An 18671-nucleotide genomic window follows, 5' to 3' on the forward strand; every position below is an offset into this window, starting at 1 on the left:
AATTCTTAGAACTAGGAGAAGATAAAAAGTGAATTAAACCGAGATTTGAGTTAATCTGCATTGGTAAAAATTGATATGTACATCATTTATATACATGAAAATTTATATACATGAAAATAAGTTAAAAAAAAATCCAAACCAGGCATTAAAATTATGTTAAAAGTAAACAAAAAAAAAGAACAATAATTATATCTTACGGTAAGTGATTCAATGACTTTTAAATTGATAATATACGTCTGGTAGACGGTACACGTGTTTCTCAATCATTAAAAATAAAAGTTATAGCGTCAGGATTAAGTTTATCGCCACTTTCTGGGATTTCCTTGCATATACGAGTATACAAAATGTATCAACAGTTAAATCCTATCTCCAGGCAATTTTACAGTAATATTGTAAAATTCTTGTAATATAACTGGACTGTTACAATATTACTCCGATATTAGAATATTCTGTGTTAGCCAGAATAGATATAAAGTACATTTATATTTACATATATAAGCATAAATCATAAGCGTTTTAGCATTGTTAATTTAGGCGCCACGATACAACAATCTGAAAAGAAAAAGAATTAATAAAATATATTGTGATTGACCTATAACAGTTTGATTTTTCATACAATCACGCGTGCGCACGCATACACAATTTTCATAAAAACTCGCACACGTTTCTCCGATAAACTTATACATTCTTTTCAGCGTTTACCATTTTTCCATGCGCTCGCGAAAATGTGATATATCATTCTCGTTCGACGCACGAAAGATTTATTTTTGCCTCGCGCGATAAGCCCCGCCAGGCCAGGCGGGTTAAAGAGATTCTGCGCAACTTTCGCATATATCTCGCACGACGGCGAAAAGAATTCGCGGGTGTTGTGACAGCGCGGCGCGGAATAGTCGGCCGATCATCCGGCTTTGTTTACGTCTCGCTCCCAACGTGACGGCCGGGGGACCGCCGCTATCATCACGAGAAAACCGGTTCGCCGTTGGATTTAATCGGTTTCGATATCAGCTGCCGCTGGGGGAGTTCAAGAAGGCGACTCGCGATTAACTTGTAGCCGGTCACTCCGCCAAGCCGTTCGTAGCCAGTTAAACGAGGCTCCACCGAGCGTTTTTTTCTCTTCCATTCTTTTAAGTCTCTCGTGCGCGCACGTGACGCGCGATAAGAAGACGCCTCTGTTACGAGCGGTCGAAGAACGCTCCTATTACGCCGCGTGATATTCTCCTTTCAATTAGAACAGTTTTGTCTCGCGTCACTTTTATCTTCCTATTCTTTCTCGCGAGAGAGATTCTCACATGGTCGAATTATCGCGATGTTTAAGATTGTACAGACACGAGAACGAAGTACGAGCTATTCTTGCGAGTTTTAACAAAGCAGATTATAACAGCGTGAAGAAAAAGAACGAGTAATAAAATTAAGAATATAAAAGAATAAGGAATGAGTTTCGCTTTTTGGACGATCTATAGTTTAGGTCAGAATTCAGGCTAAAATTCTATTTATAATTTTATATGCGCTATGTAATACACAACATTTAAAGAGAAATAAAATATATATTAAAATGCATATAGGTATAAATACATCCAAACGGATGGCATGTAAAATTATAGAGAACTCTATCATGAAATCTAAAGCGAATTATAAATTATATAAAATGGGCTTACACAAGAATAACACAATGTGATTGTAAATATAAAGTTACTTTATGTGATGTGCATGTATCTAGTTTATCAAAAGTAAATAATGGCGAGTGATGTGTCCCAATGGAATTTTGATTTTGGGATTAACCGATTTCAAACGTTCTCTCCTTTTCTTTCTCTCTTGATAATATATTTAATATTAGGAAGAGGAAACAGAGAGGAAACAGCAAACGATAGCGATGGTTCGCATTCGCTTTCGTAATAAATGTACAGTTTTTATTCTTGAGCTATCGTTCAATGTATCCAATATAATCATTTGTTAACTTACTAAATACAAGTATTTTTATTCCTCACGTGTTTCTTACGTCCATGCTATTTTACGGCACAAAACGAATTGTACTTCTGTACATACTGTGAGTTACATTATCATCTCAGTAATGGATGAAAGTGGAACGAAATTTGTTTAATCATTATGTATGGAATATAATTAATATATTAAATAGGACCGAAGGAAGTTGATTGCGCGCTTCTCATTTTAAATTTCCAATATATAAAATTATATAATTACAAATCCGATTAATCTCTTTTTTTCATCAAACTTTTGTGTAACAAGATTCAGTATTTGTTTCAGCATCTTTTTGATCACACGTTAAACTTGAAACAAATCCTAATCATATTCATAATTTTATCTATGTTAAAAATTTACAATTTAATCCCACACAATACTCACTAATTGTCGTCGAATTGTAAGATTGTGATTAAGATAGCTCCCGATAAAAATAATCAGTGCAATTTCAATGTAAAACAATCAGCGCCCACCTGTGATGGCTTAAAATTGGTGACATGTGCAACAAGGATTCAGAATTAATGAAAGACAACTGCTTCAGAGTCAAAAAAGTACGTCGATTTTTTAAATTAGCCCTCATAGGCGATAGCACAAAATCCTTTTGGAATTGCGAATGGATGTCCAATGCAAAACGAAAATGTTTTTAATATCTCGTGGCTGATGCTTGCCCCATACACAAAGTATCGTAAACATTCAGAATTTTCGTTTTGTCAATGGCGTTCAGTCGCGATCCCCTCTTTCCTCAGCTCGTTCTTCCGCCCTAGCTTTCATCCTCGTGATGAACGCTTGACCTTTGTTCTTTCGGAAGGTCTCGTACGGATCGTTCAGATTGATACCGACTCCTTTGTATTGATCGTTCTTATCACGAATCTCGCCTCCAGAAATGGGCGCCTCGATGCCCTGCTCGTTCGCACCGAGACCAGCACCACTCCAGCCCATTTTCTTGAGTAATTGATGCCCTTTATTACTCTCGTCCAGACTAATCTCTTGTGGAGCTTTACTGTAAGTGGAGCCACTGAAATAATGTAAAACAAAATTTTTTGTAATAATACAATTATTTATATAGAGAGTCGATGGATAAGATAAAGATATACAAAAGAAACATTCAAAGACAATTACATTTTATTATAGTTTAAAAGAAAAAAATTTTAAGAAGTTAGTGAGAACGCGTAGCTTTGAATGAGAGCGATCGACTTGTAATCAGAATCCCAAATCCGATCCTTGACCTTCATCTCATATATATATTAGTTTTGTAAGAGGTTGATTGGGGAGTTAAATATTATGAGTAAAGGAATTACGAGATTAAATGATAATTCATTTTCGAAACATCATATTTCTATTCATATATCATATTTCTATATCTTTACAAATGTTATTACTTACAGAAAACTAGGAGGAGTTGGACTTCTATCCTGTCTATCCAATCTTCTATCGGGACTGCGATCTTTATTACTATTCCTTCTCCTTCGGCTCCTATTAACGTGATTGCTGTTGCGACTATTGCGTCTGTGATTAGTTGCGGGCGATCTCGATCTACTTCTGCCTCGCGATCGCGATCGTGATCTGCTGCGCGATTTGCTCCGGTAGCGTTTCTTTGGCGGACTAGGACTTTTAGATCTCGGCCGTAAAATCGGCGATGGAGATTTAGACCTCTGCCTAATACCAGCCATTATATCCTCTTCTTTACGCTTGCGGGCGCCATTTTTCGCTTTGTAGTACTCATACAATCCTAATTTCTCCCAACCATCACTGCAAATATAGTTGAAATTGTTGTTTATAGAACAAGTATGTAGAAAAAAAGTAATTTCTATATTTTTATATGTATCTTTTCAATACATTCTTTTTTATAACTTATATATGCATATTATATATCATTTCCATATTTACCTATCTCTAGGAGAATCATGATTTGGTGGTGCATAAAATGCTTCGACAGCTGCAACTAAACGATCACTCGGTGGGGCTGGTGGTGGAAGTCTTATCGCGTCTGGATCCAATGGCTTGTATTCACCATCTTCTAACTTTATTAGAGGTACCATCAAACCAGCTGGAAGCTCAAAATAAGGCATGCTAGGCATCAAATCCTCCACTGAAGGTTCATGGATGACAGGCGGCGGTCCAAAACCCGGTGGTGGCTTTGAGAAGTCTGGTAAAGGGACATTGCTAAACGGCGGAGGTTCGTTTGAGGGAGGGACATTCCATCCTGGTGGTGGTTGACTGAAATTCACATCTGTACCCATTGTGCTTGGAGGACCAGAATGACTAGGCGGTATTGGCATACTTTGCTGACTCTGTACAGATAAAATTTTTCATAAATATCTAAAAAATAAATGTTCAGTTTAAAGAAAAAAATATGGCCCTACCAATTGAGGCGGTGGTGGTGGCGGCGGTGGAGCTTTCAATTGCTGATCTATCGCCATCTTTTGTTGTTCAATATTCTGGATCTGTCTCAGTGCGTGAGTGACAAAAGCTTGGTGTTGCGCTTGATAATTATCGAATGTCTGTTTCGTCGACGCTGTAATAGGAGTAATCGCGGTGGCGTGCTGCGCCACTAAATTAGCTTGATACTCTGACCAGGATGCGCTCGGTTGTTTCAACTTATCTATGATGCCTTCGTCAAAATAATTATTCTTTGATTCCCACAAACTTAACAGCTTATTTAGCTTATTAAGCTGTTCGTCGGATGCCGCTAGTGAAGTGTTACAGAACATGGGAACAACAACACTTTCCATTGCTTTGCGGAGATCCATAGACTTTTTTCTTGCACTAAGGAAGTATCCAATTATATATCTTGTGCATAGTTAGCGATATCGCATTTTAGTTTATGACATATCGCTGTTTATTACAAAATTGTAAATATAAACAAATATAAATTGTATTAAAAGAATCAAAAGAAACTTTAGCAGTCATAGAAACTATATTGGAATTATTTTGGGAGTCGATTACAATTACGAGAATAAAATATCCAAGAATAAAAATAATCCATTTTGATTTGTCATATACATGTATAATACATGTATTGATACTAACCAGTGATGTAAAACGTCATTCACCAGATAAATAATGTGCAACTTATGGCTGAAGGTTGTCCCCTGAATTACTCTGAAAAAGAAAATTTAAATGGAGATAAAAACGAATATATAATTTTCATACGTAAACATGAAACATATGTACATATTAAAACGTACCTCTTCAGTAAATGATCCGCGACAACTTGATTGCTCTGCGATGTAAGCGAATTTTGAAGTATCCAGGCCTTTCCTGCGCTTATGCTATCCTTTGTGCAGCTATCGATGATCGGTTGTAGGACCGCGTCAAATGCAGCCAAGTCTGTGTTTGTGTTTTGCGCACTGTTCTGTAAAGCCTGTTCCTGTGCCTGCCTCACAGCATCCTCTACTCTTCCCTGCTGTTGTGCCATCAACGCAGCATGCTGCGCAGCCAGGTTCTGTTCTGATTGTCTCACTTGTTCCTGCAACGTCGTCTGCTGCGACTGTAGATTCGCCAACTCATTCTGCAGCCACGCGGGCGGCCCCGCGATGTTAACCGCTTGCGCGACTCCGGCGATCGGCGGATTCACACCTCCTATGGCGCCGGAAACCGGTCCAATCGGCGGTCCTGCATTTCCCGGCCCTCCGATCTGTCCAGGCAAAACGGGACCGCCTTGGCTCCCGACCTGGGGCCCGATCCCGACCACCGGATTTATTCCATTGTTTTGCGTACTCAGACCGGACGCAAGATTGACGTTATTCAGTGGCTGCGAGACGGCGCTTGCGGCTGTTTGCTGCTGCTGCGAAACGTTTAAACGTGGGTCTGCATTTTGCATTGGATTTATTCCTTTTTGCTTTAAAACTGTAAACGAATGACGGTGGATTATTGTGAGATGCTGAGTCCTTGTCAATCGATATTTGAAAAATTTGTATACAAATAGTTCGATTGTTTTTTTTTCTGCGAAGTCTTATCTTCTATATCGATGCGTATAAGAAAATTCTTGGGCATTTACATGAGAGAAGTATAGTATCGGAAAACTCGGTAAATCTTTTGGGAGCACTATACTCGTTTTTTTCTTTTTTTCTCTTTTTTTTCGCATTTTTACAGTACTAAGATATATTACAGGGCACGCTATTTTGGACGGGTGGGCACGTATTTTCCCCACACAGATTGAAGCAATACATTGGCAATGTACTTCACGTTAGACAAACTCCAGCAAGAATCTTAAAACTACATCTTCTCAAAATCGCCATTGCCAAGGAATGCAAGGTGTCTTTAGTGTAAAAGTGTTTCTGCTTAACAAATAGCAATCCCAAAATCTTGAGAGGATGATGGAGAATCAGACTCTGTATCGCTTTTCAAGGTCATTCCTTTGCTAGTTGAGTAAAGCATGGCCTGTTTTTTTTTTTTTTTTTTTTTAATGCCTCTTAATCACAGTAGCTGTTAATGGGCTATGTCCCACTTACTGGCTTGCTCTGTAGTCACTTTGTACTGATAGTAGTTGAAGTGCTCCCCCCCAAACAGGAAACCGAACTTCGGGTTGTCCTTCTGCTTGTTTTTCGTCATCTGTTCGAATTCTGGCCCATTCCGTGCGACAAACTGCGCCAGTTTGTCTATGATGTTCCGCAATTCTGTGTCTGAATGTTATGAGCAAGAAAAAAGAACAAGAATCAGACCCAAACTAATATCTAATGAATTAAATTAGATATATGATCTATATATAATCTAATAGCTATTCTAATTGGATCGTTACTACATATTATTTTGTCGAAGAAGTCATTGGAAGACGCTTAAAGTTAAAACTGCGCAAAAACAAATAACAGAATATAAATAAAACAACGCAATACAATACATATCGTCAATAAATAAACAGTACTACTTATATGACGATTAGTAAAGTTTTCAAAAGGGACACAAACTGCAGTCAAAAGTGAAATATACAACTATCTACGCAATGAATTATTCCTGAATAAACACTCATCTGTAAATAATATGTGCGACCATTTACAACCTTAAATAAAGAGCAATCAAAGCCAAAAAAAAATGTCATAGGTAATACTGTTTATTCCACAAACGATATGCAATATTGTAATTACTGCAAAAACAAAAAATATAACTTTAATAAGAGAAGAAACAAAGTCCACATAAATATAACCAAAATTGACAAGCAAACATCATTAACATGTATTAATTACTCGTAAAACCTTTTTCAATTAACATTTTTATTTCCTACGTTTGAAATACATATGTGTGATCTCGATATAAATTTTTGGAAGTAACCTAGCGAGCGAATCCGGACACCAGCGATTTGAAAGTGTCACCGCACTACTCTGTTCTCGTAGGAAGTCGCTCAACCAAACGGAACAGCGAGGTGGAAGCAAAAGGCACATTTTATGGTTAATGCGGGAGGATACGGATTAATTAATTAAAATACAAGCAAGAGAGAGGGAGGAAGAGAAAGAGAAGGAGAGAGTGAGAGAACGGGAGGTGCGACGGTGCGAGGGACGAAACGAGAAACGCGTGCGAGAGAGCGCGCCTGTGCGGCCGGATCGGCGTGCTCACCTGCGGGTGCCTGGTCCATCTCGGAGCGCGGGGACGCTCGATCGTCAACGGCTCCGTCAAAGTTGCGCCGTTAAAACGTTACGTGCACGTACCGTCCGCTCGCTCGATTGTCGTACCGTGCATGAAAACGGGGCACCGTCTCGTGGTGCATCATTCACTCACGTCAGCGGACCGGACAACGCGCTAAACGTCGCCATTACAACCTCGCGGCGGCGCGGCCGGCAGGGCCGCCAACCCGTTGGGCATCGCGTCACTCGCGTCCTCTGAGCGCCGGCACTTTGATGCCTCTCGCGCATGCGCGGACAGACATTTTTTTAGGGTCTGTTCTTTTTAGCTGAACCTCGTGCATGGTTCATCTTATTTTCTCTTCCTTCTTGTCACGTTGGAGAGAAAGAGAGAAAAGATGAACTGTCCAAGAAATTCAACTAAAAAGAACAGGTGTTATAATATTATATTGATATTTAAAATTGGTATTATTTAATACAAAAAATTAGAGTATTTAATATAAAATAAATATCTACTGATTTTTAATATAAAAATTATTTATATTAAGAATAGAGAATTGGGAATTGAGAATTGGGAATTGGGAATTGGGAATTGGGAATTGGGAATTGGGAATTGGAATTGGAGAATTGAAAATTGAGAATTGAGAATTGAGACGTGGGAATTGGGAATTGAGAATTTTGGGAATTGGGAATTGGGAATTGGGAATTGAGAATTGGGAATTGGGAATTGGGAATTGAGAATTGAGAATTGAGAATTGGGAATTGGGAATTGAGAATTGAGAATTGAGAATTGAGAAATTGAGAATTGAAAATTCGCGTTATGTCCCGCTTTTGGACAAGTGTGCTGTATGTGTCCTATTGGCTGCTGGACGCATGTCGTATTCATACGAACCGACCCATCCCTTCATTCCGTCATATGGCGCCGATGTCCGCGTGCGAGCCGCGAGGTTTCAGAACTTGATATCCAATATTCGAAGACATCGCGGCATCGTGCTCCTCCATTTTGATTTTCCACATGGATGTGTAGACGTTTTATCGGCGGTTTGCGCTTTATTTCGCTGCATCTTGTGACCTGTTTTACGATCTGGATCGTCTGTCTGCCGCAAGCTATCTAATTCCTACGGTAAGACATCCAACGACAAATTTACTCCGACGCAGCGTTTTTTTTTCTCTCTCTCTCACTTTTTCCCGAACATATCGAGTTTGCATGCAGGGTTAGCTGTATCGACGATAGCGTGACATGTGATCTTTTATCTCGACTCTTTCGTAGATTTTACGGCCTTGTTTATCGAATATAATTATCTTATTAACAATTAAATGAAGCGCCGTTCGATCGCCCGTGCATTATAAAATAGGTTAGGTTAGGCGGTTCACATCGTACAACACAAGCAGCTCTGATCTGTTACTACTTATTTTATTTTTTTACATTTGCAACGTTAGGACTCAGACACAATGAGAAAAAAAAGGAATAAGGCATGTTGCATCTTACTTTAATGTACGTGTACTGAAGTGAGAGATGCGACATTCCCTTATTCCTTATTCCTTTATCTTATTCTTTATTTTTGTCATTGCGTCTGAGCCCTTTTAATGTAATAATTACATTTAAAAACTACTTTTAAAAAGTATCGTTACCGAGTTTTTTAATCGACTGATATTCAACTATAATTTAATAGACTTGGCCTGTAAAGAAACGTCTCCGAAATGTATCATTATACTTTTAACATGCTGGAAGGGGGATAGAGCACCGTATAATTTTGTATCTAATTTGTTTCAGCGTTTGTGTACATTTTCTGGCTCTAATAGAGTTTCGTTTATTATAAAAATAAGATGACTGACAAATCTTTAACGGGTTAAGTATAATATTTAGGTGCAATATATTGATGCAAATAATGTGTAAAACATCAGTTATATCTTGTAGAATGTTATATTATATTCAAATGTTCTTTAAAATTAAATAAAATGTAAACACAGAAGTCTAGCCTTTAGGAATTATAGATTATTTTAAATTTAACGTAGATTTTAAGCTGTTTTTATAATTGCAGATAAATGAACAGAGCAGGATAAATTCAAATACAATATTTTTATGGAGAATTGCCTAAATATTTTAAATCCTGATGTTTGCACATATTGCACATTTATATGCTTTAAAACTAGTACGCGTACATATTTAAATATTGTAATACCGTATAACTTTCAGAGATGCCAGTTGCGCAAAATGAAGTCAAGTCCAGCTGGGCTGATGAAGTTGAAGAGGAGGGAGGAGCGTTGCCCGCGCCGTCGGAAGTCTACGAGAATGGTTTCAAAATTCTCACCGAATACAAGTACAATCAAGACAACAAGAAGGTCAAGGTTGTACGCTATTATAAAATAGAGCGGCGTATAGTGTCGAAAACGATTGCGGCGCGTAAGAATTGGGCAAAGTTCGGCGATTCTGTTGACGACAGGCCGGGACCCAATCCAGCTACCACTGTCATCGGTGAAGATGTCTTCATGCAATTCATATCCAGCAAAGAGGAGGAGAACAAGGTCGAGGAGGACTCCCTGGATAAATTGAAAAGCATGGGCGACAAGGGAGTGGTCAAGTGCCGTAACTGCAACGGCGATCACTGGACGTCCAAGTGTCCGTACAAAGATACTGTTCTCGCTGGTGGTAAGTTATGTTGCGGAAGTCGATTGATATAAATACAAAACTTACATTATGTATATGCTCAATTCGACTCTTGGTTTTGGAGCGTCGATTGGCCGATGAGAGGGCGTGGCCAGACGCTCGCGAGAAAGTACGTTTGCCCGCGCGCGGCTGGTTAGTGTGGTGCCGGGCTACCGTCTTGACAGGGACACCACAATGTAAATGAATGATATATGTTATTTATTTTGCAAAATTATAACTTTGCGAAAATTCTCTCTTCAGGAAAAGTACCAGACGACAAGAAGCCTCTCGTTAATGCGGGAGTACCCGGTGCAATAGCTGAACTTAAACCACAGGGCGGCAAGTACGTGCCGCCTGGTATGCGCGACGGCGGCAACAAACGCGGCGACTCGATGCAGATGCAGAGACGCGACGACACGACCGCCATACGTATTTCCAATCTCTCGCAGAGCACCACGGATGCGGATCTGGACGAGCTTGTGAAGCCGTTCGGTTCCGTAGTGAAGCAGTTCCTCGCCAAAGAGAAGCTCTCCAATCTCTGCAAGGGTTTCGCATATGTACACTTCAAGCACAGGGCCGATGCCGCGAGAGCGATCGCCACTCTGGATGGTTACGGTTACGATCATCTCATCCTGAGCGTCGAGTGGTCGAAACCACAAGTTCAAAATAATTGAAGCGATTCGAAGCATACAACAGGTGCGGATAGAAATGTGAAATTAGTTTGATTACAACTGAAGAGAATCCCAATGACAAACAAACTATTTGTACGTAAATCTATGTACATTCTTACGATATCAGAATTAGAAAGACAATTAGTGGTCTGTATTCGTCTCATTTAATTCTAAATGTGAAAGTCGGATTTTCATTCAGATATACACTTATTTAATGTAATAATATCGTGTTTAGAATCGTGTAATCGTGACATGAAAATTTCTGTTTATTACATTTAGCGTTAAATGTGTGGCGCGAATACAGACCACAAATCCTATCTTTATTTTATATTTTATGCATTTAATTATGTAAGTATATAAATATGTAAATGTATAATGTACACATATATTTACTAAATAAATTCATAGTAAATATATAGCAAAAAAATATAGACATAGTAAACAGGGAAGCTTATTCTTTGTTATAATTTTATTATCTTTGTTTCTGATATTGCAATGCACTTCTAAATCTATTAATTCAAAGCTACTCTGTTTACTCGCGTGAAAAATGATTACATCAATAGTATCATACTTTGTATCCTGAAAATTTTAATCTCGATTGAAAAATATATTGTAAATTCTTACGTAACGAATTGATTTCCTTAACTCCCACGCTCTTAATCACGGACTTTTAAGAAAATGTAAAAAAATGGAAATCATTAATAAAATCCACCGAATCGGGATGAAACGATGATGAGTCGGATCTGAAACTTCATTCATACCTATTGACAATACAAAAATCGCTTAGCATAGACAGTTTTTATTTCAATATATTACATAGATTATATTGAATCACAATGAATGTAATTACATTTGGATTTGGCCGCGCGGCCGCATTATGAGTGGACTTAGGTACATATTTCCAGAATCGAAATGTTACGTCTAATACAACCTTACACAATGGCTTATAGAAGACTCCTCAAAGGTACATCCATCGCGCTAATTACAATATAATACATCGGTCTTATTTTTCATTCTTATCCTTCATTTGTCGTTCGTATTTTCTGTTTGCTTGGCGGGATCAGTTTGCGACGACACGTGTTGTTATCAAATAATAAAGCCACAACTCGGGGAGGAGGAAGGGGGGAAGTATTGAAGACAAACCGATGACCGCTAGGACAATTGAAGATTATCGTTGAAAATTGTGAATGAGACGAAACATCACAATTCGTGTTTAACACATTATCCTCCTTATACAATGAATCTAGGACACCCTGTAACAGCCCGATTATCCGCGAATATACAATCGCCAATAAAGATCAGCCAGCTGAAAAAAAAATTATTCGATTAAAATTAGCAAAACTAAAATTAACAGTCGTCTTTCTTTCGGACTTGCTTAGCAAAATTTATCTCGCACGCTTCTCGATGTAAAATAGATCGCGAGAAGAAATGCATTATTCTCCACAACGGTAGTAAAATTGATATTATAGAATTGCGATGACGTACGAGTGAGAAACAAATTCAGTTAAAAATTCCGAATTAATTTCCGCGATTTTTCCAAGTGCCCGTCAAATCTGCGTTTCGCTTAAATCTGTTTTTTTTTCTTGGTCCGGCCGGTAGCCTACTTGGTTCGCAGATTAAGAAAATCGTCGTCACTTGTCGTCGGAGGGCGAACGGGGGATGCTGGGTCCAAGCGGCGAGCTTTATCACGTGACATTGATCTCCTCGTCCTCCTCGTTCTCCGTTTGCTCCTCGGGCCTCTGCGGGCTCGTGAGCGGGCTCACGTCACTCAGGTCCATCCTCGGCCGATCCCCGTCGGCGTCGCTCAGATCCGGATTGGGGTTGTTCTTGTTCGGTAACGTCTGCTCGCGCGAGCCGCCGGTCGCCAGCAGCTCTCGCTCCTTACTGTTCCGCCACTTCATGCGCCGATTTTGAAACCAGATCTTCACCTGCAAAAATTCAACCCCGATTACCAATTTGCAATGAAAATCGCGGACGTCTGAATTGTTTGAAAGAGAGAAACATATCTCACTTTTTTACAGAATTTTATTCCGCTTTTATTATCTTTGATCTATATTGTATGCCTATCATCTGTATATGTCAGGTTAAATTATCAAATACTTTTCATTTACGTCCATGTGTCTATATGTTCTCTTTCCGTCATCTAGCTGCCGTAAAATATATAATTCAAATTTTGACAAAATCCATTATAGAAGATCTGTAATTCATATATAGAATTCCATTTATAATTTTAAGTCTCCACAAAGTCCGTTTTAAACTATAATTTAGTCTATAAAATCTATAATTTTGTCTTGATCTGTAATTCGTTTTAGAGTTTTATTTACAATTTTATATGCGGCATTTTTTGAAATATGCGTGTAGGTACTTTGATATATATATACATACATATATTTTTCTTTTTTTCTGATTCTTAAATGTTTTTCGTCTCTCTACACGTTTATAAAGTTAAAATTCTATCTTCAATTCTGACACGAATTATATCGAACGGACTTGATACAAAATATTTGAAGAATCAAAATACACAGCATGTAAAATTATAAATAGAAATTCTATCTGGACTTTAACATGAATTACAGATCGCGGATTCTCACTTTAACCGATTTATAATTAGCGTTAGATTTTACAGAATAAAATTCTATTTTCAATTTTATACGTCTCATGTATTTATATATATTCTGCGCTAAATTTCGACACGAATCATAGAAACAGGTTCAATAACTCGATCAACTTCAACATTTTCATCAAACTAAATTCAACAATCGCCACAATATCATTCTTAAAATGTATAACGTCCCTATTTACGTTTAATCCATGAGATTTTTCCGGCACACTTACACCGCGTGAGCTCCAGAGAGAACTGCTTTTACGAAACGACACACGTATCTTGTACGGCACATCAGAGCGCCTGTGTATGTAATCGAGGAAGAGGGAAACGGTTACTTTCCCGCATTAAGGAACCGCTGAACGCAGGCCAACGTCAAACGCACACCGTGGCACCCCCGAAAGTCTCTCGCCCACCCTTGTTTCCCGTCCGCTACGCCGCCCCGTATAGCCGCCCCGCATTAGCCACTTTATTATACGCGTTCTACCTTGAGCGAATCGTTGACCCCGGGTTGCGCGGATTGATCTACCTAAACTGCTTTCCGAATTTTCATTCGCCGCCACCGCCACCGCCGCCGCCGCCGCCGCGGTGATGGTGTGTGCACTTGACACCATCACGGACCCACCACCTTCGGGGGGTCCGCGCTCGCTCACACGAATATACAATACTTCGCGCTGCCCCTGATTGATGCCGCGGGACGTGGATGTTCGATAATTCGCCAGACGGTTTCGCCGAACGTCAGGTACGGAAGCCACTTCCGTTAAAAAGCGATTGCAAATCCGCTCATTTCGGTTGTGCTTTTCGCGCTTCTTCGTTCTTCTCCCCCGAAGCCAGAATACGGAATCATCAGAAGGGGCGATAATATTTCATGCCGGGGGTATATAGGAGAGAGTTGCCTAAATCTTATTACTTAGGGGGGAGAGTTGCCCCCAAATCGTACCACTTCAGATATTTCTTGTTATATTTCTCATTTGGTACTAATTTGCAAGTTAATATTGGAAATTGTAGCTTGACGCTTGAAACACCTTTATTACGTTTAATCTTTCGCTAAGAACAAATTAATTTATTAGAAGCCTTCTTGTGACATAATGTGAAAGGTATTTAAGCAACCAGTTTCATTAAATAATTATGTTAGTCATAAAATTATAAATAATATGATAAACAAATGAGCGTGAATTGCCAAATCCTATTAGTACGATTTAAAATACATGATCTATTTTATAAAAATATTGATTTAATTTTTATAAAAGATTCAATATTTATTTCTATTTTAATTGCAATATATATATTATGTATGTATGTATATATATATATATATATATATATATATATATATATATATACATATATATATATATAAAAATAAAATAAAACATTTGACAACAAATATATTTTTATAAAAGCACAAAAAAAATATATTTTTATTGAAATACAGGAAAACTGCATTGTTAAATTATCATCAGCTACAAAAGTTACATTAATCGTATCTGATTTTTATAAATGTTTGTGTAACGCACAAAATAAGATCTAAGAATAAGATAATCTGGGAATTTTTTGTCTATATTACTTGTTGCTCCTTTATTTCACATTATATAAATGATATTTTATTTTCAATAATATTCAGTAATGAGATGAAGCACAATTTATGTGATCAGTACGCATTAGGCAATTCCCTTCTAAGTTTTATAAAGAAAAAAAATATATATGTATATATAGAAAAGAGAAAAACTTCCAGAGTGTATATGTATAAAGATTTATCGCGAGATTGTATCCTGAAAAGTATATTAGCCACATATTGTAAGTTCACTTTAGGCAATTTATAATTCGCGTTGTTTCAGAATTCTATTTATAAATTTATATATTTTGATGTATGTGTTTTGATGTATCTTAATACATGTTCGTAATTCAATTCTTTAAAAAGATTTTTTGCGTTACACGGCGCGTAAAATTATAAATAAAATTTTTCTGAGTTTCAACGCGAATTATGGATCGTCTAAAGTGGGCTCGAAATAAATTCACTACGTGGAAAATCGAGAGTAGCTGAATAACGCACTTAAAAATCAGATTGCGTCATGTGTTATAAGTATAATTTTATTTAATATCATACGCATTTCCAATTGCCTCTGCAAATTAATTAAAAATGTCATTTCTATAAATGGAGAACTGTGGAGAGCGCCCGAATGTCTCGTCCCGTAACATCGGGGGCACGATCTTCTACGATCGGGCGAGGGGGATGGAGAGCGATTAGACGGGCGAGGGGATGAAGAGCGTATCGGTCGCTCTTTCGCCGCGCATAATTTATAACGTATAAAATAACGTGTTCTCGACATTCAAAAATATTATTCTTTTTTTTCCCCCCGGAGTGTTTCACGCGCCGGCGGACGATGGGCCGCGGGATGAAACGCGTACGAATTAAAATTTTCGACACTTTGGCAACGTATATCTTATTCGACGCACGCAACGCATTCGGCCGGGCGCGGTGCGTGCGTTTGACACCGCGCACCATCATTAATACCGACCCTCGACCTAGAGAGATTGAAATTTAATGTAATTTATTATTTTTTAATATATCCCATGAAAACGTTTTACGCGGATATTTTTGATGCACGCATCCCCCCCCCTTCCTCCCTCCTCCTCCCGGCCGTCCTTCCCGGTCACTCTCGAGGGAGGAGGCAGGCGTGTGCGTTTGACACCGCGCGAGCTAAAACGGGTTTTGACGCGTTAATGTGTTTTTCCGCTTTATAGCGAGATCGGCCGGGGGGATCGGCCGCATTGAGAAAGGAGTCACGGCCATGGAGCGCGCTCGTCGAGCAGACTTGTTTACACGAAACGCCATTCAAAGCGCGGACGGCCGCGATCATAATCGCATCGTTAATCGCCAAGCTCTGTAATAAAGGCAGCTCTCATTCCGCCCGCTTGAAACAGCGCGATTCATCCGCGTTTAATTATCATTATTAATTAGGTATATACGTATGTACGCGCGCCCGTTGACCGTTCAAGCGCTACCGCGCGATATATCGGATAGAGAGCTTCTAATAAAGAGTAATTATTGTAATATCTGCAGTAATTACTCTTTATTAGACTCTTGTAACGTAACTGGGTGGAAAATATCAGAATCCCGACGTGACGATGAGTGAGAAATTTTATTGATATTGTTATAACAATAAAATTTTCATAATATTATTATTTTAACTGTAAAATCCTGCGGATCGTAAAATGAAAGCTTTAAGAAAAACATGGTTTATTATGTTAAAGTTAAAGTTAAAGTTTATTATGTTATGGTTCATTATGTTAAAGTATTGTTAATTAAAAAAGCATGGTTTGTTATTAAAACATTAAAAGAAAAAAAAAGAAAACGGGTGTATGTGTATAAAAGCAATTGAGGGGGTTGCTTTTGAAATTACAAAGTTTTTACTACGATCGCGATATCTATTTCTTACGAATTAAGATCGTCATGTTGACCGCGAATCATATTACGGGAGGACCGCGCTCGTTAAGTGCCAAAACACGTAATAAAATCATTAACATAAACGTATTCGTATACCGCGCGATATACGTCCCGGCATCATTAGAGACCTCAACGCGACACTAATAATTCTATCAATTACATGATTCGTTTTATCGGTGTAACGCGCTGACTCGCCGCTCGCCCAATTGCGTGTCAATAATATTTGTAGCATTTATACCTAACGCTTGTAATATTGCAGAATACGCGTTTAACCAGAAGTCAATCACAGTTCACACGCACGTAGTGCCGAAATCAATTCATCGCGAATTACGGTGAATTTGATTGTAGTTGCTGATAGAAATCCGGCTGATAGAAATCCGACCGACGAAATTTCATAACAAATATTAAATTTCACTAGTGGCAAGAGATAAAGAAATCTTATATATATATATATATATGATACAAGTATTACAACGTAGAGGATATATAAACAATTTATGCGCTGAATGAGTCGTTATTATTTCAATGTTTCCACTTTTTAATTACAAAATATCTTGATAATTCTCAAATTAAATTACCATTAAAATATAAAATTCATGTAAATCTGAATTCAACATCTCGTCATATTTTTCTGTATCTAAAATTTAATTTGCGAGAATTTTCAACCTCCACACAATCATAAATATTAATGATAAAATTATAACCAATTTAGCACGAGTCATTGAATTTGATAGTTGCTGACAGAAATTCAAGTACCGGTGAAATTTCGTAACAAATATTAAATGTCACATTAGCGGTAACAGATAGATCTTGTTATATGAATATTAATATAAAAAAATATACCTATATAAATTGTACTTACTATTCCGACGTTGCAAATTTTTTATTCTGTAAAAATGTTAGCTCTTGAGATTCTCAAATCAAATTGTAAAAAAATCAAGCCATTAATCAAAACTCAAATTTAAAATGCCTTAGAAAAAAAAAAAAATTAAAAGAAGTAAAGCCTTTTGAAAAGATTAAAAATTTAAAAGGATGGAATCCTGTTTAACGTGAGTTCAATTTGCCAGACATCTGATCGTTTATGTTTATGTTCATGCAGTTTGGAACTTACAGCTGTTTTGCCTATTCTATACTTTAATTAACAGACCATGTTGTAAAACATGTGAAAAATAAAGCAGGGGAAGAGAGGGGTCAAATACAGCTTACGAAATATTGCAAAAGTTACACCCGTATTTCTCGATATAAATATCAAAGAATAATCGGTAAAATTGTTATAAAATTATTTTACAAAGTGTTAAAAGTTTTCTTGACCGTTACAGTTTATAGCTGACCTTGTGTTTGCAATCAAACGGACTGCGTGACTCCTGCCGGTAGGCAGCATGCCATAACATACCTGCCTGTCGCCCAGGGGAGCACGGTCCATTTCAATGCATAATTAATAATTCAATATTTATATTCAATTAATTGACTACTAATAGTAGACATACTACTAACATTCTTATTGAATTAATAGCATTTTAGAGAAACAATTTTTCAGAGTATTCTGTTTTATAAAACGGAAACTTTAACAAATTATAAATCGTTATACGCGGAAATTGCACGCATCTATATAATACTTTATTGTGGCTCTATATAAAACAATAAATTTTGCAACATCTATCAACATATCATTTTAAATTGTGTGCACGTATTATGTGTATATATATGAATTGCAAGATTGAGTAATGTGCAGAGCAACGAAGAGTAACGTATCAACCTTTTGTTAGTAATT

General features: G+C 37.7%; 3 protein-coding genes across 6 annotated transcripts in view; 1 reads left to right on the forward strand and 2 right to left on the reverse strand.

The window, feature by feature from the left end:
* Positions 1-464: 464 nt before the first annotated feature.
* Positions 465-7762, reverse strand: Scaf6 (SR-related CTD associated factor 6). Of its 2 annotated transcripts, none has more exons than XM_071780497.1 (8): positions 7528-7762; positions 6432-6602; positions 5166-5826; positions 5008-5079; positions 4341-4743; positions 3865-4268; positions 3361-3726; positions 465-2992 (listed from the first exon to the last, which is right to left on the reverse strand). In XM_071780497.1, the coding sequence occupies exons 1-8, from the start codon at positions 7544-7546 to the stop codon at positions 2698-2700; spliced, it is 2391 nt and encodes a 796-aa protein (XP_071636598.1). In that variant the 5' UTR covers positions 7547-7762; the 3' UTR covers positions 465-2697. The 2 variants fall into 2 exon arrangements, with proteins under 2 accessions (XP_071636598.1, XP_071636599.1); XM_071780498.1 differs by lacking the exon at positions 7528-7762 and adding an exon at positions 7246-7499.
* Positions 7763-8495: 733 nt separating this feature from the next.
* Eif3g1 (eukaryotic translation initiation factor 3 subunit g1) lies at positions 8496-11478 on the forward strand. 2 transcript variants are annotated; one of them, XM_071780198.1, is made up of 4 exons: positions 8496-8655; positions 9307-9381; positions 9730-10182; positions 10441-11478. In XM_071780198.1, exons 2-4 carry the CDS (start codon positions 9360-9362, stop codon positions 10851-10853), a joined length of 888 nt encoding a protein of 295 aa, XP_071636299.1. In that variant the 5' UTR covers positions 8496-8655; positions 9307-9359; the 3' UTR covers positions 10854-11478. The 2 variants fall into 2 exon arrangements, with proteins under 2 accessions (XP_071636299.1, XP_071636300.1); XM_071780199.1 differs by lacking the exon at positions 9307-9381 and having other exon boundaries at positions 8501-8655.
* Positions 11479-11629: 151 nt separating this feature from the next.
* The window catches only part of Dbx (homeobox protein Dbx), a 38590-nt gene continuing 31548 nt past the window's right edge, over positions 11630-18671 (reverse strand). Inside the window, exons 4-5 of one of the 2 annotated variants that reach the window (XR_011732340.1) lie at positions 12455-12778; positions 11630-12156 (exon numbers count right to left, since the gene is read on the reverse strand). Coding sequence is in view for 1 of the 2 variants with exons in the window: in XM_071780193.1 (XP_071636294.1) it covers positions 12536-12778 (243 nt within the window). In the remaining variant the exon portion in view is untranslated. Of the gene's footprint in view, positions 12779-18671 lie in introns of both variants that reach the window. The other variant, XM_071780193.1, reaches the window with a different exon arrangement.

Source organism: Temnothorax longispinosus, chromosome 6 (assembly GCF_030848805.1).
Source record: "Temnothorax longispinosus isolate EJ_2023e chromosome 6, Tlon_JGU_v1, whole genome shotgun sequence".
Classification (NCBI taxonomy): Eukaryota; Metazoa; Arthropoda; class Insecta; order Hymenoptera; family Formicidae; genus Temnothorax; species Temnothorax longispinosus.